Source organism: Strix aluco, chromosome 9 (assembly GCF_031877795.1).
Source record: "Strix aluco isolate bStrAlu1 chromosome 9, bStrAlu1.hap1, whole genome shotgun sequence".
NCBI classification, from domain to species: Eukaryota; Metazoa; Chordata; class Aves; order Strigiformes; family Strigidae; genus Strix; species Strix aluco.
The window spans coordinates 12,986,254-13,013,774 of NC_133939.1; the positions used below are offsets into that span (position 1 = coordinate 12,986,254).

General features: G+C 36.9%; 1 protein-coding gene and 1 long non-coding RNA gene across 4 annotated transcripts in view; one reads left to right on the forward strand and one right to left on the reverse strand.

Moving 5' to 3' along the window:
- COL4A4 (collagen type IV alpha 4 chain) overlaps positions 1–27,521 on the reverse strand; it is a 77,730-nt gene that overhangs the window by 45,322 nt on the left and 4,887 nt on the right. Inside the window, exons 2-15 of one of the 3 annotated variants that reach the window (XM_074833728.1) lie at positions 26,619–26,813; positions 24,067–24,106; positions 21,946–22,023; positions 11,118–11,208; positions 10,141–10,185; positions 8,356–8,472; positions 5,449–5,517; positions 5,185–5,220; positions 4,382–4,444; positions 3,883–3,918; positions 3,666–3,707; positions 2,636–2,716; positions 1,330–1,383; positions 52–111 (exon numbers count right to left, since the gene is read on the reverse strand). In XM_074833728.1, coding sequence (XP_074689829.1) covers positions 52–111; positions 1,330–1,383; positions 2,636–2,716; positions 3,666–3,707; positions 3,883–3,918; positions 4,382–4,444; positions 5,185–5,220; positions 5,449–5,517; positions 8,356–8,472; positions 10,141–10,185; positions 11,118–11,208; positions 21,946–22,016 — 765 coding nt within the window. In that variant the 5' untranslated portion in view covers positions 22,017–22,023; positions 24,067–24,106; positions 26,619–26,813. Of the gene's footprint in view, positions 1–51; positions 112–1,329; positions 1,384–2,635; positions 2,717–3,665; positions 3,708–3,882; positions 3,919–4,381; positions 4,445–5,184; positions 5,221–5,448; positions 5,518–8,355; positions 8,473–10,140; positions 10,186–11,073; positions 11,209–21,945; positions 22,024–24,066; positions 24,107–26,618; positions 27,356–27,521 lie in introns of those variants that run through there. The other 2 variants (XM_074833725.1, XM_074833727.1) reach the window with 2 other exon arrangements.
- On the forward strand, positions 11,380–22,809 carry LOC141927055 (uncharacterized). The gene is made up of 4 exons (XR_012624283.1): positions 11,380–11,500; positions 12,238–12,443; positions 16,026–16,117; positions 22,732–22,809. It is a non-coding gene; the product is annotated as an uncharacterized LOC141927055 (long non-coding RNA).

Genomic DNA, 27,521 nt, shown 5'->3' on the forward strand with positions numbered 1-27,521 from the left:
GAACCTAATTATAGTGAATTTATGAAGTAATTTATTCCGTAACTTCCTTACCCGCAATCCAGGGAATCCAGGAATGCCTTTTTCACCCTTTTCTCCTCTCCCAAGTATGCCCTGGAGCATTCAAAATACTTTGTTTAAACAAGATGCTCAATGGAGTTTGCCATAAACTTTATTTTTTGTGCATGTTTATTAAGTTATGTATATACTAGGCTAATGGACCTTGTTTCACTTGCTAGGCTTAATCACTGGGGCTTACTTCATACAGCACCACTAGCAGAGCCTACATAGCTTGAGTTATTCAAGGAACTTGCTATGGTCTCTTCTTCAAGCTTAATGTGCTTTCAAGCAGTTTATTTTTTTTTTTTAAAGCTCTGGGAATCTTTTGGGCTGCATCACTCAATTCCTGAGTTCCTGCTTATAACTAACTGTACTATTATCTACATGGACAGCTAGTACTGGAGCAAGGATATAAAGCCCATCTTTTTCAAAGTAAATCTGATACAATTGGTTTTGTCTTCTTTTCCAGTGCTAAGTAACAGTGGTCCTTTTATGATGGAAAATGACTTTCTGAAAAAGTGCTAGAAATAGAAATGTGATGTTCAGGCTTCTCGTTTCTTCTCCTCTGCCTACAAAGCTAAATAAGTTTTTAACATAAACTAGACTCATTTTTTGTCCCCAGTTATCTTCTGTTTTTCTGAGATCTGATAGTTTCCTGCCTGTGAATTTTCCTCCTCCAAATCTATCAGCAATAAAGACTCTAGAATATTTTTTGTGGCTGCTTCTGCTCAGCATCCAGGAACTCTTTACTGGCACACCAATGCTTAAATTAATCATGTTGACAGAACGAAAAGCAAGGCTAGAATAGATAGCAAACAGCAACTCTTTCTGCAAACAGGTGGCTCTGCCTTCTTTACTCTTGAGGATACCCCTCATGTGAAGTTAGTGTCTTTCCCTAACATACTTAGGGAAACATACATCATGTCCCATTAAGAACACATACAGATCTTCTCTGTTTCTCTTCTTGAGAAAAAATAATCTGTGTTTCTATTTTCTTCACAGTGACAGTCCATTACGTGTCACTAGCCCAACTGGAAACAACACTGACCTTTCGCTACCAGGCAGCATTCAATAGGTACATATAAAACAGACTCAGAAAGGTTTTCCAAAGGGTTTTGAAATATTTTTGCTTTCACACTGATTTAGGTGGTGATTAAATTTCACAGCACAAATGCTGCTATTTCTTCCATCACCTTATGCTTTAAAAGATTAACTTAATAACCACAGAAGGAATTTGCTAGCACCATGAGAAAAAAAAATTGCATTACTTACTTTGGGTCCACGTGGCCCTCTGTATCCTGTTACCCCAGGTAGTCCTTTTTGGCCCTACGTATACAAGGAAAGTTTGTGTGTATATTAATATGTAGGACATGCCTACGTGCTGTTTAACTCAATTACACCTGTTAAATAGTATTTTCTTAAGCACTGGGCCTGTTCCTCTAGGTGTACTAGGCAGAAGAAAAACAAGAAAAACAATTTTGTACTGATCTTTATTTCTGTTAACATTGTCAAACCAGCATGACGACTGTGGAGTGAGATAGATACATCTTTTCACTTGCAGGGACCTGCTAATCGGGGCTTTGTTCCTGCAAACATGCATGAGTAATTCTTTTTTGTTTGCACTCTATTTAGTTTGATGCAAGTATGCACATGCATAAATCTACGCTTTCGTGCATAGATCCAATCTGAATGGGATGCATGGCTGCTACATGGTTGTGATCATGTCATGTGTTGCACAGCAGCATATATCACACTTCACAGTAACATGGGGAATTTATAGAAGTTCTTTTGGCCCTTTCCCTCCTCCTCTTACACCTGTACATAGAAACTATTTGCATAATTAAAGCCTAAGATCCAATATGTGAAGCCTATCGGTTCCCTGAGTTGAGGCTGCAGGGGCTGGCAATGCCAAATTCACCTTTCATTTGTGTATTCAGATAAATCAGACTTGAGGACATAGAGACTCCAATACAGGGTTCTGTAATGCAATTTTTGTAACTCCTGTTCTTTTTAAACAAACATTCTAATGTTTTAAGGTACACAACTGTGGCTACAGTAGGTGTGATATTGAAGAAGTACAGTAAATAACAGGAACTTGCATTAAAAATAGACAACAACAACAACATCACACTTGATTTTCATATTAAAAGAGCACCTAAAAGGGTTAGGGTTGATAGTTCAAAACATTACATTGGAGAAATCTCAAAGAGAATAATTGCCAAAGATCCGAAAAATAAGTGTCAGTGAAGAGCCACAAAAGAGATTCGACAGCAGAATAACCAGCTTTACCTGAGATGCCTGAAATATGATTTGCTAATGATAGAAAGTTAAGAAAAACAAAGCAAGGGCAGCATCTCTTTTCTGCATCAAGACAGTCTTCCCTCAAGGACATGGGCTAAAGTACACATGGGCTCTCTTCTCCTGAAAGCCTGCAGGAAGGATGTTGAACAACAAGACTTCTGAAGTTGATGGTTTATTACAGAAAGAAAGATTTGTCCTATGCCATCCTTGAAAAAATTACATCACAGGATTGTACTTGCCAAGTTGAGCACAGTTAGATATGAAGACAAATTAACACCTTTTCTCCTTTGAACAGCTGAGCTCCAGGAGGTCCAACTAACAGTGGTGACCCAGGTGGTCCAGGAAGTCCGACGTCACCCTGTGGAAGCCAAAGGAAGAGCAGAAACACATTCTGTTCCATGCAAAGTTTCAGTGAGACTCAGCATGTTTTCCTCTTGCACTAAGTATTTCTGTACTCAGTGAACAGGTACTAACTAATACCTGTAGATAAATAAAGGTTTGTACTGAGATCTGTAAGCCTCTCTACTGTCTTCCTAGATGAGCAAGGTTGATGATCTTAATCCCCTCCTATTCAGTCATTAAAAATAATGTTACAGCTAAGAAAATAAATGAGAACTGTGTACTCATGACTCCTGCTCCAAGTCTGCTGTGGAGATAGTTACAGGATTGTCAAATCTGTTGTGTGTCCACACAGCCTCTCGTGTTTCAGACTGAAGCCTTGAGCACAGAGCTTTGCAAATGTAAATGTGAAATTATTGATTTTCTATGGAAAGTTGTGCATGTCAGAAACTTGCACAAATTCTAAGAAGTGACTGTACAAATTCATAAAGAAAAATCAAATATTCCACATTGATTCTGTAAGTCCTGAGTATGCTAAGAGGTGGAGACTGCTTGTCCTCTTCTTACACCCCTTCCTTGGCATCTGTTGCTAGATACAGCCAGAGATGAGATTCAGTGACTTACCTGGTACAGCCACTGTTACTGAAGGGTACTGTTGTGATTGCTTAGGCAGTGTCTGTACAGAAGGTAATTGCTACGTAAATGCTAACTAACATACTGATTATTGCTTTTCAAAACCTCCAGAATATGCTTGATTCCTGTATGCAGCTCACTGAAGGGGAATCGCTTCTGCACAGAATTAATTAAGTAACTTATATTACTACTTCCATTCTAACGTGATTAGTGGGACCACACAGCCACAAATTAATGGGTTCCAGGGAACCAACAAGACTCTATTATACTCCTAATTCTGCAGCAATAATATATTTAATAATATCCGTTTTCTTTAATAATATTTGTTTTCTTACCGGCTCCCCCTTTTGTCCATCCACTCCAATACCTGGATTTCCCTAGTTGACAAAAAATGTACACAGTTTGAAGATAATCAGAAAATGCTGACATTAGAATCTAATCAAGTAACTCCTTTGAAAAACTGGGTAATAAATAACCATAAGGGACTTTCCAAATATTTGTATAAAATACTCTATTATTTCACTAACAACTTCAGGAAAAGTCATTGCCTACCTGTTCACCTGGCAAGCCAGGGTAACCTGGAATACCCTTTAAAAGAGAATGAAGACAAGTTAGTATGTCTGATTTAGAGACAGCTTTGCTTTGAAAATTACATCCTCTGTCCAGTAGCACCTAGAGGAAGAATTTCTTCCCGGGATGCGCCTACCCCAAAGTGCAATTTACTTTTTACTTTTTTAATTTTTACTTTTGCAATTTACCTGGTCACTGCTTTTGGGAGGGCTGAACTCTGGCTTCCCTCCACAGGTCATCCTGGCATTCCTCGATGACCACAGACTGCCAGGATGAAATGTGTTCAGGCAGGCATGGGAAGGAAAATATGCTCCAATTCCTGAACTTCCAAACTCACAAGGTAAGACAAAATCTCTCTTTTTATCATCTGCCTCAAAAATGATTTATAGGCTTTGATTTACATTAAGGAAAGTTCTAAAATTGGAAGACCAGAATTTATGCATATCCTGAAAATGCAAGGCTGTATAACTGGTGATCTTACAGGCAAGCCTGGTTGGCCTGGGTATCCAGATGGGCCCGTTGTACCTCTTGACCCTCTAGGTCCCTGGAAAAGATGGCAAAAGGTCTGGTTGTAAAAATACCACGAGCTTACCCTTTTCTCCACAGAACTAGTCCCTCCAAAATGCCTGCATCACTTGAACTCAGTCTACTGGCCACTGCATTCCACCCATAACCTGAAACTTATACCGTACCTGAAAGCTCACTGTCACTAGAGCAGCTCAGCACGTTTCTGGATAATACTGTACAGATACCAGAGAGTGCACAGTTATATGTTATTAATGGATTGAAAGAATGATTTGTCAGTAATTGTGCTACAGTGTGGACACTTGATACAGTTCATCAATTAATACTTTTTTGAAGGGGAAAAGAGGAACCCAAAGCCATTAAGAGTGTAAGTCAGCAACAAAACTAAACACCCTCTTCTCATGTTTTTATGGCCAAACTACAGTAGCATGCTACATGTTCTTGGGAGATCCACCAGATACTGTTGAAGAAGGTGTCACATCTCTATGTATCTTGCATTTCATGGAGAAAATATTCTGCAAACTGTGAGCACCAGGGTGACAGATGCTCAATGCACAACTAATGCAGGTGGGTATGGTCTGTTTCTGCTCCTCTTCAGCCAGCATGAACTGGTCACGGAGGCACACTATAGGGACTCGATGTTTGTTAGACTTTATTCTGGAATTTTGCTATTTAAGGCAGGCAGGGAGAAAACCCAGTATTTCTTTACTGTACTAAGAAGGAAAATTTGAAAGCTCAGAACCCACTGACTGTACTTACAGGCATGCCGGGGGGTCCAGGATCACCTCTGTCTCCCTGTAATGACAGTCATTTAGCAAATAAATCATTACAAGCTTTGTTGTGGGTATTTTCTAACTTTATAGCTATTAAGATCACAAACTATCTGTTCCAGTTGTATATTTGCTTTTAATCTTTTTTGTTTTGCACCAAGCTTTATTAAACAGCAAGGAGTTATGAGGACAATTACATTTGCCATACATGTTTTCCTACAAGATATGATTTTTTTCACAGTCAGATACTTACTGGAGGTCCTCTTTCAAAATGTGACACATACACTGCACTTCCTTTTTCTCCTTTTTGCCCTGGATTTCCCTTTAAAGAAAAGAAGTCTTTTAAAACATGATCCACTTACTGACACCCTCCATTTATATGGTAATTGAATGATAATTTCTCAGGCTGTGCTTTTCTGGTGCCCATACATCACTAGGTAATCCACTAGAACCACCATCACTGCATGCGCATTTTGGAGTTCTTTTGCCTAACAAGACCCTTACGAGTAAAATTGTCTTCTGCACAGTTGAGCAAAACAGCTCCTCACAGCTTCTGGTCTCCTGCTGTATTACATGCTCCTTAGCTCTTGGGTACTTCAATATTCTACAATCTTCACAAATCTTGCCTTTAGTATCAAGTCTGTCAATATGCCTACCTTTTCTTTCAGTGAGGCAGTGGCTTTAAGTATCAGCAGTCTGCCTTCTCCAAAAGTTCATGCTGTGATTTAGAAGAATATGTAGTGGGATTCTGCATACAGTTAAAAAGCTGAAAGTATGGACTGTGTTACATGCATAATCTTCAACATTTCCATCCTTAGGAAATATGTTTCACAGCCCATTAAAAAAAATAATTCTGATGCCTAAAGGCCCTGTATTTTTAAAAACTAAGTTCCCATGGTACTCATTGGGGAGTCCTTTGTAAAACTTTGCCAACCTTAGAACCCTCAAAACCTCAATCTGATTTAGTAGGAACAGTTGACTGCTTTTGTAAAATTCGGTTGTAATGTTCAATTGACTGTTAAGAGCATGATATGTACATATCTGAAGAACAAATATATTAAGACATTATTTCTGAAGTTTTCTCATTTGAAATCCAAATGTGCTGGATATAATTTAACTAAGTTAACCACTATTCATTTCAATAAAATGGGATATACCATTTTTCATAGAATTTAATTACTTTAAAACTGTACTGGTTTCCTGATATACACTGGCTACTCAAATCCTGAAGTCAGAACGAAACAGGGAAAGTACTTATCTCTGGAATGGTACAATTAAAAGAAGAGTTACAGCTGTCTGCAGCTGGATATAGCTACAGTAGACTGGATGCAGATTTTACAGATCAAACAACAGCTGCTAGGGAACACATTAAACACATCAAAAGTTATATTTGTCTTTGGTTATTTTACATGTGATCTCTTGTGTAATAAAACAACTTTATTAGATTCAGTTTGTTACCTTCTACATGACTTAGGTAAGGGCTTACAAATAGAAACTACTTTCTTATCCAATTTATTGGTGAGGTAAATGTATAGATTCTACAAGGTAAAAGAAGTAAAGCTGATGAATATGTACATAGTGTTAAATAACATTATACTGGACAATGTTATAAATAACCTAAAAATGTTAGCTGTAATACATAGTCAAGTTGGTACATGCTGCAACAAATTGATTTTAAAATAGGCAATCTGCATAGAGAGGCTGGAATAGCATTCTTGTACAAAAGCAAATATGGTTACTATGTCTTGTTTTTCTGGGTAGCTAAATTAATTTGCACTGGAATTTTACTGTGCATATGCAAGCCTACATGCCTATTGTGTCTCCCATTCTTTGTAGGTTGCAAATACTTTTCTAGGCCTGCCAAAGAGCATGCTCCTGGAATTGGAAGAATTTATACTGTAATTTGGCCCATGTCTCATTCTTCCTTTTTGTCATCTGGCTAATTATAAATGGGAAAACTCTATTTTGAAAGCCATAATAAGAGAATACAGGTAAAATTACAGTTTGAGCAGAGGTCATTTTACCATTTGGAGGGTTAATGGGTTACTTTGAGAGGTGTAACAAATGAGGTTATCAAGTTTTTTATCAGTTTGTGTATTTCACAGCATTTATTACAGGCCCAAGACTGAAACTGTGGGTTTTTTCTAATTGCTTTATTTTTGATAACATCTTTTCACTCTGGCACCCACTGCACATTTTTTTGATTCCCTATGGCTGAATCAGCATCTTATTTAGCTCCTACTAAACACATTTGTCTTTTCATGTAAATTGCAGTTGGTTTTATTGTTTTGTCTAGAAAATGTCAGAGAAGCTCTCAGACCAACTAATCAGGTATTAATGTTTCACAACTAAAACTGGTTTCCAGGAAAAGTCAGAAACTGGGGACTAGATCTGTTAAGCAAAATTTCTTTGGAACTACAGTAATTTATACTCCTTACTGACATGAATCTGTGCTTTATCTTCATTAAAAGAGCACTGCTAACACAACTATTTAAACAATTTTAAAATGCTTTCCACTTCAACAGCAAAAGTTAATTTTAAACATTTTAAGTGAACTAATCTCTACATATACAAATAAACAGTCAGGAAAGATGAGGTGTGCACAGAGCAGTCATGAATAGGTATGTGTAAGAAGTGGCACATGAAACTGTAAGAGCATGATTTTGGAAGAGACCTACTAATACACTTGTGTGATCAACCACTAAAAATCTTTAAGTGTACAGGCCTTAGCCTTGCTGAAGCTTCCACTTATTGCTAATTCATCTCATGTATGTCCCTACTATTAAGGCTTTTAAGAAATTTCAAGTATTGATAAATGGTATGATGGTTTCAAACTATTCCTTCTCAGTTGTACTTCCAGGAAATGGCATTAGCTTTGGTGGGGTTACATACTGGGGAAACAGAGCAGAATTTCACTCTCAAGGTAGGCATGCATAATTCAAGGATATAGGAACTTATTTCACATTCAACCTTAAACTTAATCTGTTAAGGCACCAAGTGTCCTTCACTCCCATTAACCTGTGTAAGAATGCCTGGAAATTCATTGTGCAGTGTAAGGCTAGTGCCTAATCTAAAAATCCTTTCATTTTAAGAGCTTTTAGTTTGGAGGGGAAATGTACATATACAGTATTGACAGACAGTAGGAATGCCCTTCACGTACGTAAGGACCTCTTGGTCCAATATAACCGTGTTCGCCTGGAAATCCTGGATCTCCTCTTGAGCCATTGCAGCCATCTAAACCATGCTTGCCCCTGGGTCCTTCACTTCCTGGTAATCCCTGAAAGACAGTTTAATATTTATTAAAGATACACCATGATAAATAGGGAGTTACTTTTTAAATTAACAGAACAGTTCAGAAACAAGTATCTCAGATCTGAAACAGAGGACATCTCACAGTGGTCCCAGCTTCATACTCTGCATTAGGAATGTCTTCTATTGTGATCAGTAGAATTTCTTTTGGTAATAACAACTGGCATTTCCTATCTTTTTCTTTGATGCATAGCAAATATAACAGGGACAGCACTGGTTAAGAGGGCTGGACCAAGCTCTCACTTGAGTCAAAAAGTAATGTGCTCTCTTCTCAGAGAAGGCAGACTCTAGCCCTCTAGCTGTAATCTTTCTTGAGGCTGTAAAGAAAAGCTGAAGAAATACACAAAAGTAATCTCAAGCAGCCTCATGTTTTTTAATTGATAGGATAAAACAAGGAAAAACAGGACACAGGTTGACTCAAGCACACAGTAATTGCAGAGATTATGACCATACATTAAAGAACTGAGGAAATAATTTTCTAGCCTAGCAAGAATTAACTAATGTCCAGATAGGGGGTACTTCTACTGCAAATTAAAACACTAGGCAATAGAAACCATGAGATTTCCCTTGGAATGATCTTTACATTGGAGGAAAAATTATTTTCACAGAATTAAACATTTTTGTAAGGAACAAATACTAATTTTGACCCAAATTATTGGTGTTTTTTCAGTTCTGAAAAACCACCAGGAAAGTATCCTGGCCATCTGCCTGAAATGTTTTTGTCAATTTTGCCTTCTTCCTATCTTTAAGGTTCTTCATCCCAATTTGTGGACACTGTTTTTTTTTTAATTAACATATACATGTCTTGGGAGCACTTCTTTTTTTGCTAAATTTTGGCTTTGTGACCTCTACAGTATACGAGTCCCATTGTCAAGTGCGGACAGCTGACAAGCAGATGCTAAGACACCCACTCCATTTCTGATTCTGTTTTCACTTTCAAAATTCAACATTTTAACTTTGTTTGATCCATATGAAACTAGTAACAGCATAGGAATTCAGTTCTAATAAACACAATTTTTCAAAATACTGTATCTAAGAGATACTATCTTTCTTTTACCACACCCATTTCCACACTGAAGAAGACATTCAGAAAAATATATAATCACATGCTTATAAAGATATGTTTAGGACCCACTTTCATTCTTCAGTCCCTGTTCAGGTTAAAATTACTGGACTGAGTGGTTGCTTATTTTTCCTGCAAAAGGACTACAAGCAAAAACCAAAACATTTGAACAGAAAACAGTACATCATTTCAGATACTTTCAGAGATGTTAAGAATGCAACAAGCAGCCTACAGCCTGCTACAGAGCCTGAGGAAACAAACTCGTTGCTTTTAATCCTAGCACTGACACATGCTTCATAGACATGGGCTAGTCTCTATCTTCACTGCCCCACTCCTGCGTGAAAATTTTGTACTTACCCCACTGGGAATTTGTGAAGTTTGTTATCAATAGTAAACATAGTTGAAGTTAACCTGACTGTTTTACATTTTTACAAAATATGTAATTCTGTTGGTGACATGACAGCAATAGGTACAAAGCCAAACAATGTATTGAGTGTACTATTCTGTTAGAGGACTTGCTATGACTTTATAGAAACTGTAATTTTTATAAAGCAATATTCATTCAATACGTACAGGAACACCATCTAAACCAGGAAATCCTGGGACTCCAGTGGGGCCCTAAAAACAGGTGACATGAAAAAACAAAGTTGCTGAGGTCACTAACTCTTAAAAAGAATGAAAAACAATAATATGTGATACTATATAGCAAGAAATAAGAAACAGTCTTGTCTGAAATATGAATCAAAAGCTGTAATTGTCAGAAATAAATATCTAAAAAAAGTTATATGGGCTTAGCAGGAGACTAGTGCCAATAGCTACCCATGTAACAGATAGTACAGTACAGGACAAATGTCTAACTCTCATACTCATTCATTTTCCAGAGATTATAAGATGACAGAGAAGGGGAAGTTGCCTATAATTTATAAAATAATTCTGTATGTAATTTCACAACCCTGCTCCTGTTTTGATAATACCAGCAGCACAATTTCTATTTAGAGTGCTTACATTTCAGGTGTGCTTGATTCTGTCATCTGCCGAGATCACTGGAATTAGACCATTAAATCTAATACAAAGTACCAAGAGCCAAGCACAGGGATTGTATAACTATGAAAGATATGGACCTGAATGGCAATTTATACTCCCTAAGTGGTAATAAAATTCTCTTTAGTGTACAGCGCTTTTAAAAGCACCATAGTCCTCCCTCCTGCTCCATGTTCCTCCCGCAGCCCTCTGAGGTTAAGGAGGATGACATGGTATATAGCAATGAGGGACTGGGTCTGTTTCATTGTATTTTATGTCTTCTGACAATTCTAATTTTGCAATCCACAGCAAAAATCCCCTGAAACATTTTTTCAAGAAAGCTTGATTTAATTTCAATGAGAATTTTGTGTGAGCAAGAGTATAGTTTGGCAAATGCTTTTTGATCATTCAGATTCTGTTTCATTTGCCAATATTTAACATTACATAGTGTATACACCTAAAAGAGCTGTCTATGGTGTTTCCTACCTTATCACCTTTTTCTCCAGCTGGCCCAGGCTGCCCATTCTCACCTCTCTGTCCTTTTTCCCCTGGCAGACCAGCTGGTCCTGTAGATCCCAAGGACCCAATCCGACCTTGAGCTCCCAGCTCACCAGGCTGACCCTGAAAAGAGTCCAAAGAAATGAATGACTACTGCTGTCAGCCTCGCAGCAGGCAGCATTGTGGAGATGACTGTATGGATAAAACAAGGCTTACAGTGTATACATACTCATGATTCAAAACAGCTTGCTGTACAGCCTGCAGATCTGATCCATCCACTAGATGCTATAGGAACAAGACCTTCAAATTTAACAACTTGCTTAAGGTGACAATTTTTTTCCACCTTCATGAGGTCTCCAGCACCACCTCTCTGAGACACCTGGGATAAACTGCAAGTCTTCCTGGCTCTACCAATGTGAGTATCAGCTTCTGCAAGTATAAAATTCCACTGTGCATCGTATTTTTGCCACCACAGAAGTGATGGCTCATTTTAGCTAAAGGGACTTTGTACACATTTAGAACAAACCAGGGGAGTTCCCTCTTTAAGTCACACTATGCGCTAATTATCTTGAGTTTTTCTAGCTCACATATCTTCCATCCTTACTCTCAGATCTTAATGCCATATTTAAAAGTTGTGAAGTTTCCTGCAGAAAAAATTATAGTTATTAGCCAACATATTTACAGAAAGTATCAATTTTAATAGATTGTGTTAAAATTATTTGGGAGGTTGCAGAATGTCATTTATCTGTAAATAGCTCTGAACTGAGTATCTATACCTACAGTACCATACACACCATCTCCATGGATTTCTACTGACTTTCCCAAGATAATATATATTCTCCTAAAGTAAAAATACTACTTATGCCAACTGGATTTTTCAGTCTATAGCACTGGTGTGGAGTTGTTTTGGATTTGTTGCAGTTTTTGTTCTGTGCTGCTAAACATCTATTAAATGGCAGATTCAAAGTGCTGAATAAAGCAAGCTTTCTAATCAGACTTCACATGTGAGCTGTCTACAGTTTCACCCTACAAAATCTATGTATTTACAGGTCTTTACTTCTCTTACTCATCCTTTTCATTCTGTATCATCATCTTTGTTTAGGTATAACTTGTTTTGTTTCCCAACTGAAGAGTGTTTTGCTTTCTTTTCAGAATTCATCAATCAACTATACCACATTATTAAAGAGAGCAAAATGGAGCCCCATGCATTCCCAAGAAAAGCATATGGCTCTAAGACCACTTGAGGGCAGTAAAGGATATATCGGTACAATCTCCATTCACAGAAATGACAGACCATACATTTATTTCTATGAATGAAGGAAAACAAAATATCAGAAATCAAAGGTGATTGTAAGCAGGTATGTTGGCTTCAGGGGTCAAATTGTGTTGAAGCAACAGAACTGAATTGCTTGCTTCTCAGTGCAAACATTTCAACAGACTGAATCTGTCTGGAAAAAATCTTATCCTGTAAATTGCAAGCAGGGACCTAAACCTCTTTTTCTTTTTCTTTATTCTCTATTTGTCTTTTAAATATGTTAATAAAATCAGTGTGATTGGACAGTTGGACATGAAGTGAAGAAATGTATGGTATGCTTCATCCAATCAAATCAGCAAAGAAAGAGTAAAGAGGAGGTAACTTACTACATGCTTGGAACAGGAACACACTATAGGCTTATGCTGTACTGGAAGCAGGACTGGATCACCACTGGCCCTGAAGCTACAGACAGGAATTTAGTCCAGAGGCTAGGAAAAGATGTCCTACACTTATAAATAAGGACTACCTGAAAAGGTATCCTCATACGACTCATGTTCTATTTGTCTTTACTGGCTCCTCTCACTTAAACCTTGATCCTGCTTCCAGTGGAGTCACTGGCAGAAATTCCAGGGCAGAATCAGTATGTTGTCTTCAGCAACAGTTACCATTTTCTTGATACCATAATTTGAGCAGTGTAAATTATCATGCAAATTAAGGGCTACCAGTATTAAAATCTGCTGATTCTGCATCCTTGTTAACAATGAATGGACAGTCAGGATTCTGGGTGTTTAATTTGAGTATTTGCTTGCATGAACAATTGCAGCCTGTTTACTGGCAGTACCTTGCACATCCTCTGTTATAAAACTGAATTTATTCATTGAAGTACTCTTAAAGCAGCTATTACACTCTTTAAATATCTGATAAAAAAAAGTCTAGACAACCATTTTAATTAAAGCATAATTTTGAGTATAAGAAAAGTGAAATGAATGGGACTATTAATACAGTAAAATACAACTGTTTGAAGCATTCACTCTACTGGAAGTGGTATGTTTTTTTAGTACACTGAACTAGCTGTTACCATGCAAAATGCAACATTCATCAGCAGGAAAAATGCCCACATAAGATATTTCTCGCTAATGCTCTAATGCCTTTGTCTTAACAATGCATTTTGTTGACAATAAGTTTCTGCAGCAACTTTAATATTTTTCATTCATAGTGTATAGGCTCTGTGTTTAAGAATTGAAAGATAAAATTTTCAAATCATGTTATATCCTTTGGACAGTTGAAGAAACATGATTTGGATAGTACTCAGAAAAGAGCTGAGACACTGTATGAATTCTGTGGTAATTATTTGTCATAATGAACCAATAAACACTTCCAGGTCATGTAGTCCTTTAGGCTTATAAAACGTCTTCGTTAGTTGCTAACCTGTGAATTTAATTGACTCCATGGTTTATGTCTTCAGTAGGAGGTAGTGAAGCCATAAAACAGAGTCACTGAATCTAGAATTCACAATAGGTTTGACAGCTGATACAACTTTAGCATGCCATGTGAAGCTGGTGGATTGTCTCTCTTTTTTTCAGCTCAAAGACTGATAATGACTGGGAGCTTTGTTAAGACCAAACTGATACCATGTCATAACATCTATTATCACATCTATTATTTGTGCCCATCCAATGTGACTACCACAGCATTACAGTACAAATAAAGAGGATGAAGGTAGTCATGCTTATGTGGAAATGACAAATTAGCTCAGTTAAAATGGACAGAATATTATGCCTGCTCTGCCATCTGATGCCAATAAATTCCTTTAGGATTTCAATGCCTTGTTAATTGTCTAGGTCAGGAACTACCCATGCCAAGACTACGGTCTGTTATTTTAGCTTATCCTGGGCTTGATCTGCGGTAAGAAACTGACTTTTGACAAAACAAGACAATATTTTTTTTAATTAAGTATGCTTCCTAAGACTAAGACTGCAAATACTTCAGAATCATGCAGCAAAGCATTTAATGCTGTTTGGAAAAGGCAATGGCCAAGGTTATTTGGAATTACTTTTTTTGGTTGCCTGAGACACCAAAGAGTACCTGATTTTGAGAGTGCCCTGAGCACCTAATTGTCTGAAAGCACAATGTTTTAAAGGAGTCTTATTTGGAAAAAAAAAAAACAACCTGGTTCATGCTATTAGAGTGAATTCTGTCTTGCTTCTCATTATTGAGAAAATTAAAAGAAGTCCAGTTATTGCCTTCAATTAGGACAGTACCCTGTGTTACAGGCTATGTGGATGTACCAGTGACATGTGAAATGCATCTACCTTCTGTTCACATGAACAAAAATGAAAATGCCCAGCAACTCCACAGAATCAGATTGTAGGCAAATAATATAGTGCCCTTTTTCATTCTGCACTGGACTCTGGCTTGTAACCAGTTTTTGTCATTTTACCAGGAGCAGGACAGAGAAAGGGAGGAAAGTAGAGCAGTCTGGGGAGTGCACACAAAGGTATTTGCAGACAGATGTTTTCTTTTGTAATTTGCTTAGTAAGGTGGGAGCATCTGCTGCTACTCTAAGCTCCACCCATGGCCTCTCCCCTTTTGGGAGAGCAGGTCTATTCCACAGCAAAAATACAGCTTCAAGGGCTTGTAGGAGTGTCTATTCTGGGAAGTTTCCACTCCCCACTGTAACTGTGTAGGACTGAGACCAAAACCATTTTCACTGTAAGTCAAGGCTCCAAAATAAACCTTCTAAATATTAACTTTATCAAGATGAGATAAATCTGAGAAAGCACACAACTTGGCATTAAATCCACTCTCTTGTCCTTAATAGAGCAAATTTTTCTGTGACTGTGGGTTAAACAGTGTGTGAGGGTCAGACTAGTATATGGCATGTACTTTACTCTCAGTTTGTTCAGAAACAGCAGTTCACATAATGACTTTTCAGTATTAGATAACTTCATTTTTATAGTCAGATTTTGGGCTGATTAAATGCAATAGTAACTCTTAATGCTTGACTTTTCTCAGAATCTGGATCATGCTGCAAGCGACTAGAAAATTCTGTGCTCTTTTATCATATTTTTCAATAATCCAGTATGCCACAGGAACATAGTACCTATGATGCAGCTTAGTATCCACAGTGATACTTCACTGAAGCACAACAAATCACAGTGAAGTGCTGAAAACGTTTTTCATGGTGTACTTTGTTTTGTGTTTTAACCTTGTGGAATCATGAAAAGAAAAAGTATCCAATAAGCCAGTGGGTGTCACTATTGTGTTAAACACTTGAACAAGAATTTCACACTGAAACTCTAAGAAACACTGTGAATGGTTGAAAGCAGAGAGCTGCAAATAGAGCATTTTAGACCACAAATAATTAACATCAGATTAGCTAATAAAATAAAATTAAATTTTGCTCTGATTCGTTTTACTGAAACAAGTCACTGATTAGCAATTTTTGGTTGATTCAGTGAAAAAAGAATGATTTTGTAGAGTTTTGTCTTGCCTGATGTGGAAAAGCTTGCCAATCTGCAGCAACTGAGAAAAACACTATTTTTAGCATGGTGGGACTGGGGAACCAGAAATAAGATGCTCAAGAACAAAAAGAGGAATAATTGAACAAGATCAAAAATTTGAAAACATGTCAAATTTTGAAAAATTTGGAAACATGTCAAATATGAAAAATGTTAATTTACAGATGCTGTAGCTGGACACTGTGTATGAAGAACAGCCTCAAAGACACCTTACAGTGAGGAGAATGGAGTGATCCTGTTCCTATTGCACATTCTGGTAAGCAGGCTCCATTCCCTACCAGTTCAAATCCTAACTTCTGGAGCCAGGAAACTGCCTGCTGCTCTGCCCAGTTACAGAAAAAGTGGTCTGCTTTAGCTATAGATTTAGGGGTCTCGTTTCTCTAGGTCTGTTTTTCTATGGTTCTCAGCAAATGTAAGTGAAATGCAATAGAAATACTATAGAAATGTATAACCGGTCTTGGGAATCTATTTGAAAACTGTATCGTAGCTAATATACTGGGGAAAATGATCAACAGATATGAGGCAAATAGTAGGAGAGATCTGGGTTTCCTCAGATGCTAGTGTGCATACATCTGATAGTGGATTCAACTAAGCATATGTATTTGAGATCAAATAGCTGGATTTTACATATCCATTTCCTGAGTATGCAGCTTGAAAATTCAATTGCAAGTGCTGGATATTCCATGTGAATGACAGACTGCCATTGCATATTGACATGCAAAAAAGCAATTTAATAAATATCTCTTACTCCCCAAAACAGGCAGAATTTGCAATTTCCCAGTTAGTGAATCTTAAATATGTTTACACTGTGCTGTAAATCAGACTCAGTTAACCCACAGGATCTACTAGGGAGATGTGACAGCCCACAAGATCTATTAGGCAGGTGTTGCAAGAGAAGTGATGCCAAATGACAGACCTACTATAGTGTTAAATTTCACCATTCTTACCCAAGTGCCCTGACTTTCTAACTTACCTGTGACAACCAACTGACTTAACATCTCCTGTGAATGCTTACTCCTTACATCTCATGTGCCAGAAAAAGTGAGACCTTCCTCTTAGAGTTCTGTTTGCTAGGTTGTCTCCTACACTAGTTTGAAAATAGGCCACTCGCTTCATCTGCAAAAGAACGAACATCAGTCTTGCTGAGTTATATTTATTATTCACTTTGCTCCAGGCATTTCACATGATCTCATAGAAGCTAGATCAGGTTGGGTCATGAATAGACGCTTGCTTTCTAAATCTACTTAACTCTATAAACAAAGCCAAAGGAATTGAATGGGATCAAACTCCGGGGTCGGCACAGGACAGGTTTACAATCGGTCAGTGCTAACTGCAGACATTTTTTAACTATCCAAATTCTGTTACAGCAGCCAGCATTTTTAGAGGCCTCTGATACAACACTGCAGGAGTTATCAAGGAACCAACTTCCCAAGTTAGAGAAAGAGGAGGAAATGGAGGAAAGGTTTCACTATATGTTGGACATATTGGGAGAAAATTAAAATCACAGACTTTATGGGAGACTAAAGAGGAAGAGGGGCAAAAAATCTGAAATAATGAAGTTGTTGTTTGCCTCTAATTAAAAGCATCAACTGCTACTGCCTACTGGAAGACCATACATCTTGCCTGGGAAAGAAGAGGCAGGAGAAAGTCTCAAGTTGTTCCGGGCTAGCACTAAAAATCGTGTAAAACGCTTACTGGTGCATACACTTTTACTAATGATTTTCTCCCCTCATTCATCTGTTCTATAGTTCCTAAATGAATACGTATGGTAGCACACAGTATATGCAAAGAGATTTTTAATGGTGTCCTACAGAAGAAAGAGTCCTTTTGAGTTGTGACATGAGATCAAGAGATAAACAGTATAATGTAAAACTAATTCCAACAAGGCAGTAATCCCAATTAAACGTAAGTCGAACTTTCCTTGTGAAGTGGACAACTTTAGTGATATCAGAATGGGATATACTACTAGCAATAGTGACTAGAATGTTTTTCAGACAGTGATTTCTTCCTAACGAATCTGTTCTGTATAAACAGTAAATCTGTTTATAGCACAGAGTTATCTAAGGTTGAGAGAAATAAAAACCAACAGGTACGCAAGCTCTTCTAAAACCAGTGCATAAGTACACTGGTTTTATATAACTATTAATTAAAGTTCAGCTATTTGTGTCTACTTTTCTTCCAACTTGCCCAATTTCAATATGCTCAAGTATGGCCATGGCAGTTTCCTTTTCTTACTCTCATGGTCATCTTTTCTCTAGCTAAAACCTCAATTATCTTGTCCACTTACAATGAAGAAGGCTTTCTATGTTGACATTTAAAAGATTTTCAAATGGGCAACTAAAAGGCAAAGTCTTAATTCCCATTGCCTTCACAGTCAGCTGCAGTTTTCTTACACTGCCCTGGTAACCATAGCTTTAACTAATCATACTTAAACTGTATTCAAAAAAATTGATAAAAAGAAAGGTCATTATGCCAAAGACCATATTGGCAAGGTTTGAGGCCTTACTTTCCTGTGGAAACTTCAGAGTATACTATGCTCCTGAGAGCCATTCTACTTAACTCATAAACCTAAATATATTTAGGAGTTTAATTTTAGGTGTCTATTCGCTCATGACCCTATTTCTTTACTATTTTAGTGGAGAGATGTTACGGATAAGGGCTACAGTTATGTCATACACAGCTTACAATGCTTTTAGTTGTGCAAAATGTGAACACGCTTCACTTGTCGCTGGTAATTACAAATAAACAAAGCTGATTTATTTCAGCTCTAAGACTTTTGTTCTATCTTAATTAATGTAGAAATCTTTGTTATGGATTGACTATAAGTCTGCTCCAAACATAGAAATAACCTGTTTGTTCACTTTACAAGCTAAATTTCCAGTGTGCAATGCTTCCACTGAAAGTCTAAGAAGGAAGGCAACAGCCTAGCAGCTGTAAAATGGCGATGTCATCAAATACCTGTCATAGTGTTTTATGTGTAAACAAAAATGCCCCAAATGAATCTAGCAACAGTCGTTTCCTCACAGTCTGCTGACAAAATGAAACCCTTATCAGATGGGCACACCTTAACTTTGAAACCACACAACTGCTGCTTTATTGGCAGATGGATATTCTGACTTCTCTAAAAATCTCATTTTCATTAGTGTGTGGAGAAGGATGCAGGGAAGTGACTATTAGCAATGGGCGAACCAAACTGCTTAGGTTCTTATTCAGACGTTAAACTATCACTTTTAAGTTGGACCTATGACACAAAGGTGTTGGACCTGGGCGCAAAGTCTACATTATGATACAATGAGCATCTTTCCTATGGATAATAATTCCTATGCATTCCACCAGGTGTATTACAAATAATGCCCTTTGCTAAATAGCTTCTCCCCCAGTGCACTTTTTAGGGGAGATAAAAGTTAACAGAAACTTTCCATTGAAACTGGAACTCTATTTGGAAGTGTTCAGCCAACAACAAAGATTCAGAATAACATACGAATGGTCATGTTCCAGCTAGTCTAATGAAGGATTTGGTTGCAGTTCTTGGAAGAGTTTGAATAACATGTTTAATCAATTCATAATAGGTCTGACCTTGTGTGTTTCTAACACAGATGATACCTTAGCAGTACAATAATGAGACAATTTGCTGTTGCTCCTCTGTAAGTCTTAGATTACCATATTCAATGGAAGATCACGAAGACAATACCCTACATCTGATTCCTTGTGATAAAAGAGGTTAAAAAATAAACAAAAAATAAAAAATAGGTGGACTGGTCTATGTATATCGGTGTAACTCAATACATATACTGATGTAGCTCACTCAGATGCTGCCTTTCTCGTTCAGCTTCTGCAAAAGCCCCTGCTACTGCAGTTGGTTAAACAGAGCTGAATGAAGACTTGTTAACTTTGAGGGCTGCTATAAGGTTGGCTTTCCAGCTGGTCTGGATGAGATTATTGTTCCATTGCCTTTTGCCAGCGAGTACATGAGTTTTCTAGAATCTTTTTGTGCTTTCAGCATATATTTGGTGAGGGGGCCAGCTCATCCTTAATTTTGACAGCTAGCCTGTGCTAAATAGTGAAAAAGGGAAAAATCTGGTGCCAGGCAACCAAATGTATACTGTTGCCCTTATCTCAACTTCCTTACAGAGAAGGATTATTTAATAAACTGTACAGTTCTGAAGTTTTAGGCTTGCATACTGTACAGTGCCAGAGGCTTTCAATGATCATTTATTTCTTGCACTTTAAAGGCAGGATTGAGGAAGACACAAAACTCCAAGGAACCAGCCTGGGAGCAGGATTCAGACAGAAAAGTAGATAAAGCAGATGTTTTGCATTCTAGGAAGCTAACAATAAGATAAACAAATCTTTTATTTTGTAATGGGTAGTCTCCACAAACGCTAGGAAAGCAAAGTTAGTGTGTCAGAGTGTAAAGGCAGAACACAGCAAAGTTTAGAAATCGACAGGATTGTAGGATGAAAAAAAGTAATCTATAGTAAATAATTAATCATCATACATTAGTACAGAAAATATTTGCAAATCTGAAGTGGTGTTTAGTTAAGCCATATTTTATGTAGGGTCTGATAAGTACTTCTATTTCTTGGATATTGATTAATAGAAATGATTGCCTGAAATCAGACTTTATCCATCAGTGTGCATACATGTTTCAGAGCCATTTCAGAAAATGGTACAATTCTGAGACTTACATTTGCATAATGGCATTGAATGTTTTTTTGAAATGTTTATTACACTTCTATTTGCCATGTAGGCCCAGACCCTTAGAAGTATTTAGAAAACTAACAACCATAGTTCAGTTTACCTTAGGAAAGAGCCATAATGACTGCAGTGAGTATTTATTATTGACGGATTATGGGCATGCAATTCAGAACCTCCAGGCTACTGAGAGAGAACCAGAATCAGGGAAATTTATTCTAGTTTCAAAGCCAGTTGTTTTGAAATGGCACTTCAGATCTGGTTTTTGGTATCCAAAACAGTCTATTCAGTAGTGCTGAGAGACACTGCAATGCTGCTAGTCAAAATACTTTTCCTGGGATGCCCTTTTGTTAACACAGTGTTACAGAGATAGACGCATCCTAGGCCCCTATTATGAAAATCCTACAGCATGGGGGACTTTCATATAGACATAATCCTGGAGGATTAGGACAGGATCCAAGGACACCAGGGCAGTGATCATGACACAGCAAAGCATGCAGCTAACTGCACAAGCACAGGAAGGAAAAGGTGTGTCTTGCTTTTGCTACGACTCAGGTTGTACACAAACAAATGGGGTGTGCAGCTCTTCTAAAAACTGATCCATCATGTTCAAGCTTTCTAACCCTAAACTTTAACATTAATACTTTGAAAGAAAACAATTTCCATGACTAACTGACAATTTTTCAGTTCACTAATCTGGGCATGTATCTAAATAAATCCTCTTCTCATGTGACATTTCAATTGTTTGCTATCACTACATAGATGTGTATTTTGAGAAAGAACAGCCAAGATAACAAACTAGTCATCACTGGACCATATTTCAATTAACGAATAGCAATGTGCACAGTTACTAATTTTAGTATATAATATGAAAATACCTTGGCTTCATTTAACATTTTACAATTATTTATAAGGCAAAGACAATTCAGATTTTTTTTATACTTAGTACATTAAGTTAGTAAAATAAAAAGTCTGCAAACTTTTCAAGAATCACCTAATGTAAATAAGAAATGCCTAAGTTCTCATAAAACTAGTAAATGGCATAGACATTCCCTTTTAACCAACTCTTAGTAGAAAATGAGCATAGATTTCTAAACTTAATGTATATTAAGAATGATCTTTGTCTAACTACTAGACTGATCTCAAAGAATCCGTAAGAAAAAAAGGCACCATGATTATTACAAACCTAATTTACAAGCAAACTTGTTTACAGTCTTAACTTCCTTTGATGATAGCTGTACTTCATACCAGTGAGTGAACTATGCTAGTTTGCTATATTCAGACTTATGTCTGAATATTGATTTATTGTATTGATTTTAAAGAACAGCAATGTGCACAAAATGAATGGTATTTACAACAGTAATATCATAAGTTATAATCATCACTTACTCTTGATCCTTTTTCTGGAAAGCACCGACAAAATGAACAATCCTGTCCCCCACATGGGTCAATATACGCATATCCTCCCTAAAAATTAAAAGTTTATGGATTTATCAATATGCAACAGACAACAATCACTTCATCAAATATTGTCAACTGGACACACTATCCAATTAGATGATTTTCAAGGCAAAAGATTTGGCTACCCTTGCATACCCACAGGGCAATTTCCTTCTGATGAAGAAATTTGGCATAGCAGCAAACATCAGAATATTGTGTAGATTTCCAGCTTAACACATATGAACCTTTTCCAGTGCTTACTTAATAAAATATACACATCAATACTACATTTAAAATCCTCCTAACCTTCTTGGACCTCTCATCAGCATAAACATGCTGGCAAAATAGAAGCAATAAGCAAAAGCTTATTATTGTTGCTTGTAAAAGGTGAAAGCTGTTACCTTCAAGTTATGTCAAGTAATGATAAATATTACAGCTAAACACAACTAAGGAAATAAAGTGCATCTAGAAAAAATTGTTAACAGAGTCAGAATTTGTAATAATATGAAATTCATAACCCATTGCATTAGGTTAGGAGATTGTTTAACTACAATTAAATGACAAAATGCAAAACAGGCTGAAGAGTGAGAAGCCCACTCAGTGATGAAGCCTTGTATTTAATTCTTGTCTATTAAATGAAAAAAGGAGTGTGTGCATGGTATAATTATGCATTGCCTACCATTAATTTACTTTACTTTCTTGTATTAAAACTTTCTGTCCTTGTCCTCTTAATAGCAAAGAAGTGACTACTTTGTTTCATCAAATTGCAATGAGGGAAAAAAGCATATTCAAGGATAAACTAAAACACAACAAAATGTAAGTTCAGTAGATATATTGTGTGGTAAGCGAACATAACTTTATTATTCTATTTCCCAAAGTGTAGTATTAAACACATACCAATTATCCACACTATATGCATTTATAAACTCAGATTGTTGGAATGTCCACTAAGTGACATTTTTTCAGCAAAATTGTGTAAATTATCAAAGTTGTTTCAAAAGGGATGACAAGGATTCAAAGATTTAAGAATAATTTAGATAAACAAGTAAAGAGTGATAACATGAAAATATTTGCTCAGTGTGATTTTATTTTTATCAAGGTCAACATTGTTTTGTTACTGGTTTTAATAACCAACAGAACACTATAGGTTCATACTCCAATTTTTCAAGGAGAAAACACTAACAAATATTAGATAAGGAGGAAAAATTCTGTTCTATCTACAATATTTTTAGAATATCTGGTACTCTCAAACCTCAGAACAAGAGGGTATGATGATCTCTCTCCCAGACTGCTTCTCTTTCACACACTGGACTTCCCATGAAATTACTAATCTACTCCACACTAGTCTCTCACCTAGTTATTAAAAACTTGCCTCTACTGGAATGTCAATGGAATGCAAGTTTCTAATAACATGTAAGCTGTTACCCTTTGTTCTAACTGAACACATTTACTTTCAAAAATACTTCAATTTTCATTAGTTCAGCTAAAAAGGGATGACTTTGGGGGGAAAATACAACAAAAAAGCGGTTTTAAATATTTGAAAGAAAGAAAGATGATGGACTTGAAAGAAGTTTCAGTGAGGGCATTGCAAACATAAGGTTAATATGGAGGACAGTACAGAGAGGAAAATAAAGTAGATATTGAGACTTTATTATATGTGAAATTTTGGCTTCAGAGATGGAAACGTACAGGGAGGCCACTTTAAGATCTAGGCTAACATACAGAGAAGGGCTTGGAAGCTAGAGTTTGATATATGCTATAATATAGAGCCATTGAAGGGACTTCATAAGGAGACAGACTCAGTGCTTGAGTGAGACTTTTTTACGTGCAGCTTCCCAAAAGTATCTAAAGATGTCAAAGTTAGAATTTAGAAGAATCCAAAGGAAAAATTACAAAACAGTCAAGCTGAGCAACAGCAACAGAAAGGAAAGTTAGAACTGCAGAAATACTGAAAGAAACATCACAGTTTTCCCACAGAACTATAGGTCATTTTGGTGTATATAGTGTTACATGTTTGAACTATACCATCCTATCTATCACCTGTCTAAAGTAAATATCAATGTCACTTACCCCGTCAACTTCTTGTGCTGAAAAAACAATCAGCAGCCACCTGATTTAAAAAACAGAAGAAAGCTAAATTAAAACTAAACTTCCAACATCCAACCTTCACGAAAACATAGCCTCTAAAACAAAGCGTGTGCATGTGATTAAGTCCTGTTTGGGGTGATTATATAGTGAAAGACTATTTATAAGGTGTATGCACCATCAAGAAATGGTCAGCACATGATAGATATATATTTGTCTTTCTGGATTGGTGAGACTGAGTACAAACAGATAGGCATGAACAAGACAATGTAAAAGTCCTTGTAACTTCCCCCTTGTAACCTATTTCCAATCCTACAATTAGGAATGGCCAGAGAGGAACCATTCCAGACAGATTTCTGCACCTCCACGGACACCATGGGTTGAAGACTGAGCAGAGATGGAGGTGATCTGCATCTGCCCCAAAACAGCTGGTGCTGTTTTCTTTTGCTCAGAGAGAGTGAGAAAAGGCAGGGAGCAAAGCACCACTCAGATTAGCCACATGATTCCAGAGCAGCTGCTGGGGAAGCCCAGCTCCATGCCAACCATTGCTAGCGGTGGATTGTAAAGTTGAAATCATGTCTTTTATGACTTCTACATGCAAAAAAAAGAGGATTAACAAAAAGGTAGCCCAAAATTTCTGCAGCAATACAGGAAATAAGCATTATTGTTAACATTATTATTAATGGGAACTAAGGTGCTCACTCATTATATGAAATGATAAATTAGATATGGCCATAATGTATAGACTACTGTGTATCATTCTCCAGGCTATCATTAAGCCTGTATCAAAATTACTCCAACCTGCAAATATTTAGGCATTTAGTAAATTTCCCAAAGCCCTGTTGCGATCAACCTCTATTTTTTATTTGTTACTCACATGTTCAAGTCTTTGGAGCACTGAAAACTGTGCCAGCAAACCCAGGATTACTCTCCCTGATTATTAATTATTCATAGATTCGAACTGCAAATTATATAACCTGTATATGCACTGATACATACTGATAAATTAAATACTGACAAATTTAACATTTTAGCCATTTATGTACATTTATTCTATACACTTTTTAAACCTATCTTGCCTACTACTTTTTTTCAAATACACAGACTTTACTGAAACAAAATATTTATGAAAATAATTAGTGGTAACTGATGACAGAAGCTCATACTGTCTCTTGCGAAATGAGAAACAAAAGACCGATTAAACAATGAGACTGCCAGATGATCAGCTACAACAGTAAATGGTGGAGAAGTTCTGTGCATCCCAGTAGTTCATCCTTTAATGCATCAAATTAGTTTGTGTAGAAAGGATTTAACTTCACAGGAACACTTCAACCAGGCAGCAGAAAATAGCATTGGTTTGTTCTGTGATTGTTACTAATTTAAGGCCATTTTTGCTTTTGAACTTCTGAACTTGCAGACAGTCTCTGTAAATATTTTTTCCCATATCAACATTGGCCAGGTGTGAGTTATTTTTCATTTAAGAAAATGCCAAGTTCTCATGAAGCCCTTGCACTACTGCAATGGAAATCTGATGATGCTGTTCTTCATGCATAACACTGCAGTCTCCCCTTTTTGCAGTCATACACACCAGGCATGTGTTTGCCAGATCGTTCTCTGTCATTTCAAAATCCCTGCCTCCTGAAGCCAGACAGACGTTGCCAATGTACTCAAATCAGCACAAGTCTGTTAGAGGTAAGTCATCCACAGCTAACGCAGAAGAAAGGCAAGAAGAGCTACCTTGGAGAGATGGCTGGGATAGAAGGCTGCTACATTGGGGAACACCTGAGTAAGAAGCAGCCTGGGTTTGCACAAACCAAATAAACATCAACAAGACACTGGAGAGAGTTCAGGCTCTGTCAGAGCAGCCAGAAGACTGCCCAGCAGCGAGGGTGTCAGGTTCAAGCAAGGTACATTTGCTGGGCCAGGTTTCCAAGCTAGAAAAGCGTAATTTCACATTCCTAAAGAGCATGGTGCATGAAGTTTTATAAAGTAGGAAAATTGGATTGACTTTTCCTAGAAGATATTATCGAGATGGAATCATTGATCCCACACGCTACTCTGAAAACTCTAGGCCATGGTGATCCTAATCTTCTCTTAAGGATCATTCTCCTCCAGAAAGAACTCCTGCCACAGCTGCTAGCAGGTATTTCCATCACAGTCTCTAAAAGTTTTCCTTTAATAATTCTCCCTCATCTGCAAAATTATTCTGGGACAGGGCATTCAGGTTTGAGTTGGTCATTACTTTTTCTTCTCCAGGTATGTTCATCAGTAGAATGTAGGAATATCTTTCCTCTTAAAACAGACTCAGAATTATAGTTCCTGTTTCCAACTATTTAAATAGTGTAGTACCTGAAATTTAAATGATATAAACTATAGGCCAGCAATCAAAATCAAATACAATAAATTATCGTATTGACATCAAATTTATGACAGGTTACAAATTATTTAACTGGTGATTTTTTATTACTGTTAAATTGATAGCTAAGAATATATCTCATTGACTGTAGTTAAAAAATTTAGTGATCTGTAAAACTCACCAGGCAGCTGTGATAAGCCACTTAATCCATTCAAATGAATCCTTTGTTAATGCCATTCACGCTGATTGAGGATTTGTATATGCAGCACTTTTTTTTCTTTCTTTCTTTTTTTTAAACAGCAGGTCTTCTCTTTCCTTCTGTTTGTGGATGGTCTATAAACATTGTTCCATACTGTTGTTGTTTTCCCCTCTGAACCTGTTTACATTAAAATATACATCTGATGTACAAACATTAATAATTACCGGATAACCAAAATATGTCTTAACCATTTACAGATGTCATACTGCACAGCTTTATGTTGGCACTACATTATATTATTCCTATTCAGGCCACATTTTATCAGCAATCCAATTATTTCAAGGGAACTATATATGACATTACAGATGAACATAAAAAGGGTATAAGATTTCAGCCTAGAAGAGAGATAGTCTTCACTCAGTGCTTGAAATAATGAACAAAGTGCATCCTGCATCACTATTTCTTAAAAAGCTATCATACCCACCATTTTAGCTAAAGGCATTAAAAAAAAAAAAAAGTGACACATCTCTACAGTAAAGACCTAACGAACTTAAAAAAAAAAGTCAAAAAAATATTTGCTATAGTTTCAAGACCAGACTTAGCAGTATCTTATGCAAACTGGGCTGGACCAGTGTCTCTGTACCTCTGAGCAAAGGAGGACTACTCTAAATGCAGAATAAGCCATATACATTTTCAGCTCAAGAGTTCTACCCATACACATGGATAGGTGACAGTCATTGGAAACAGTGCCTAGATTTTTTTAGCTCTATCTTTAGAACATTTTTTCCACAGTTTTTGCCAGGATTTAGGAAGCTGGAAGCTCTAAGAGCGAGACTGACCAGAGGCCTCTACACAGTCAAATTTTGCATGCATAAGTTAACTACA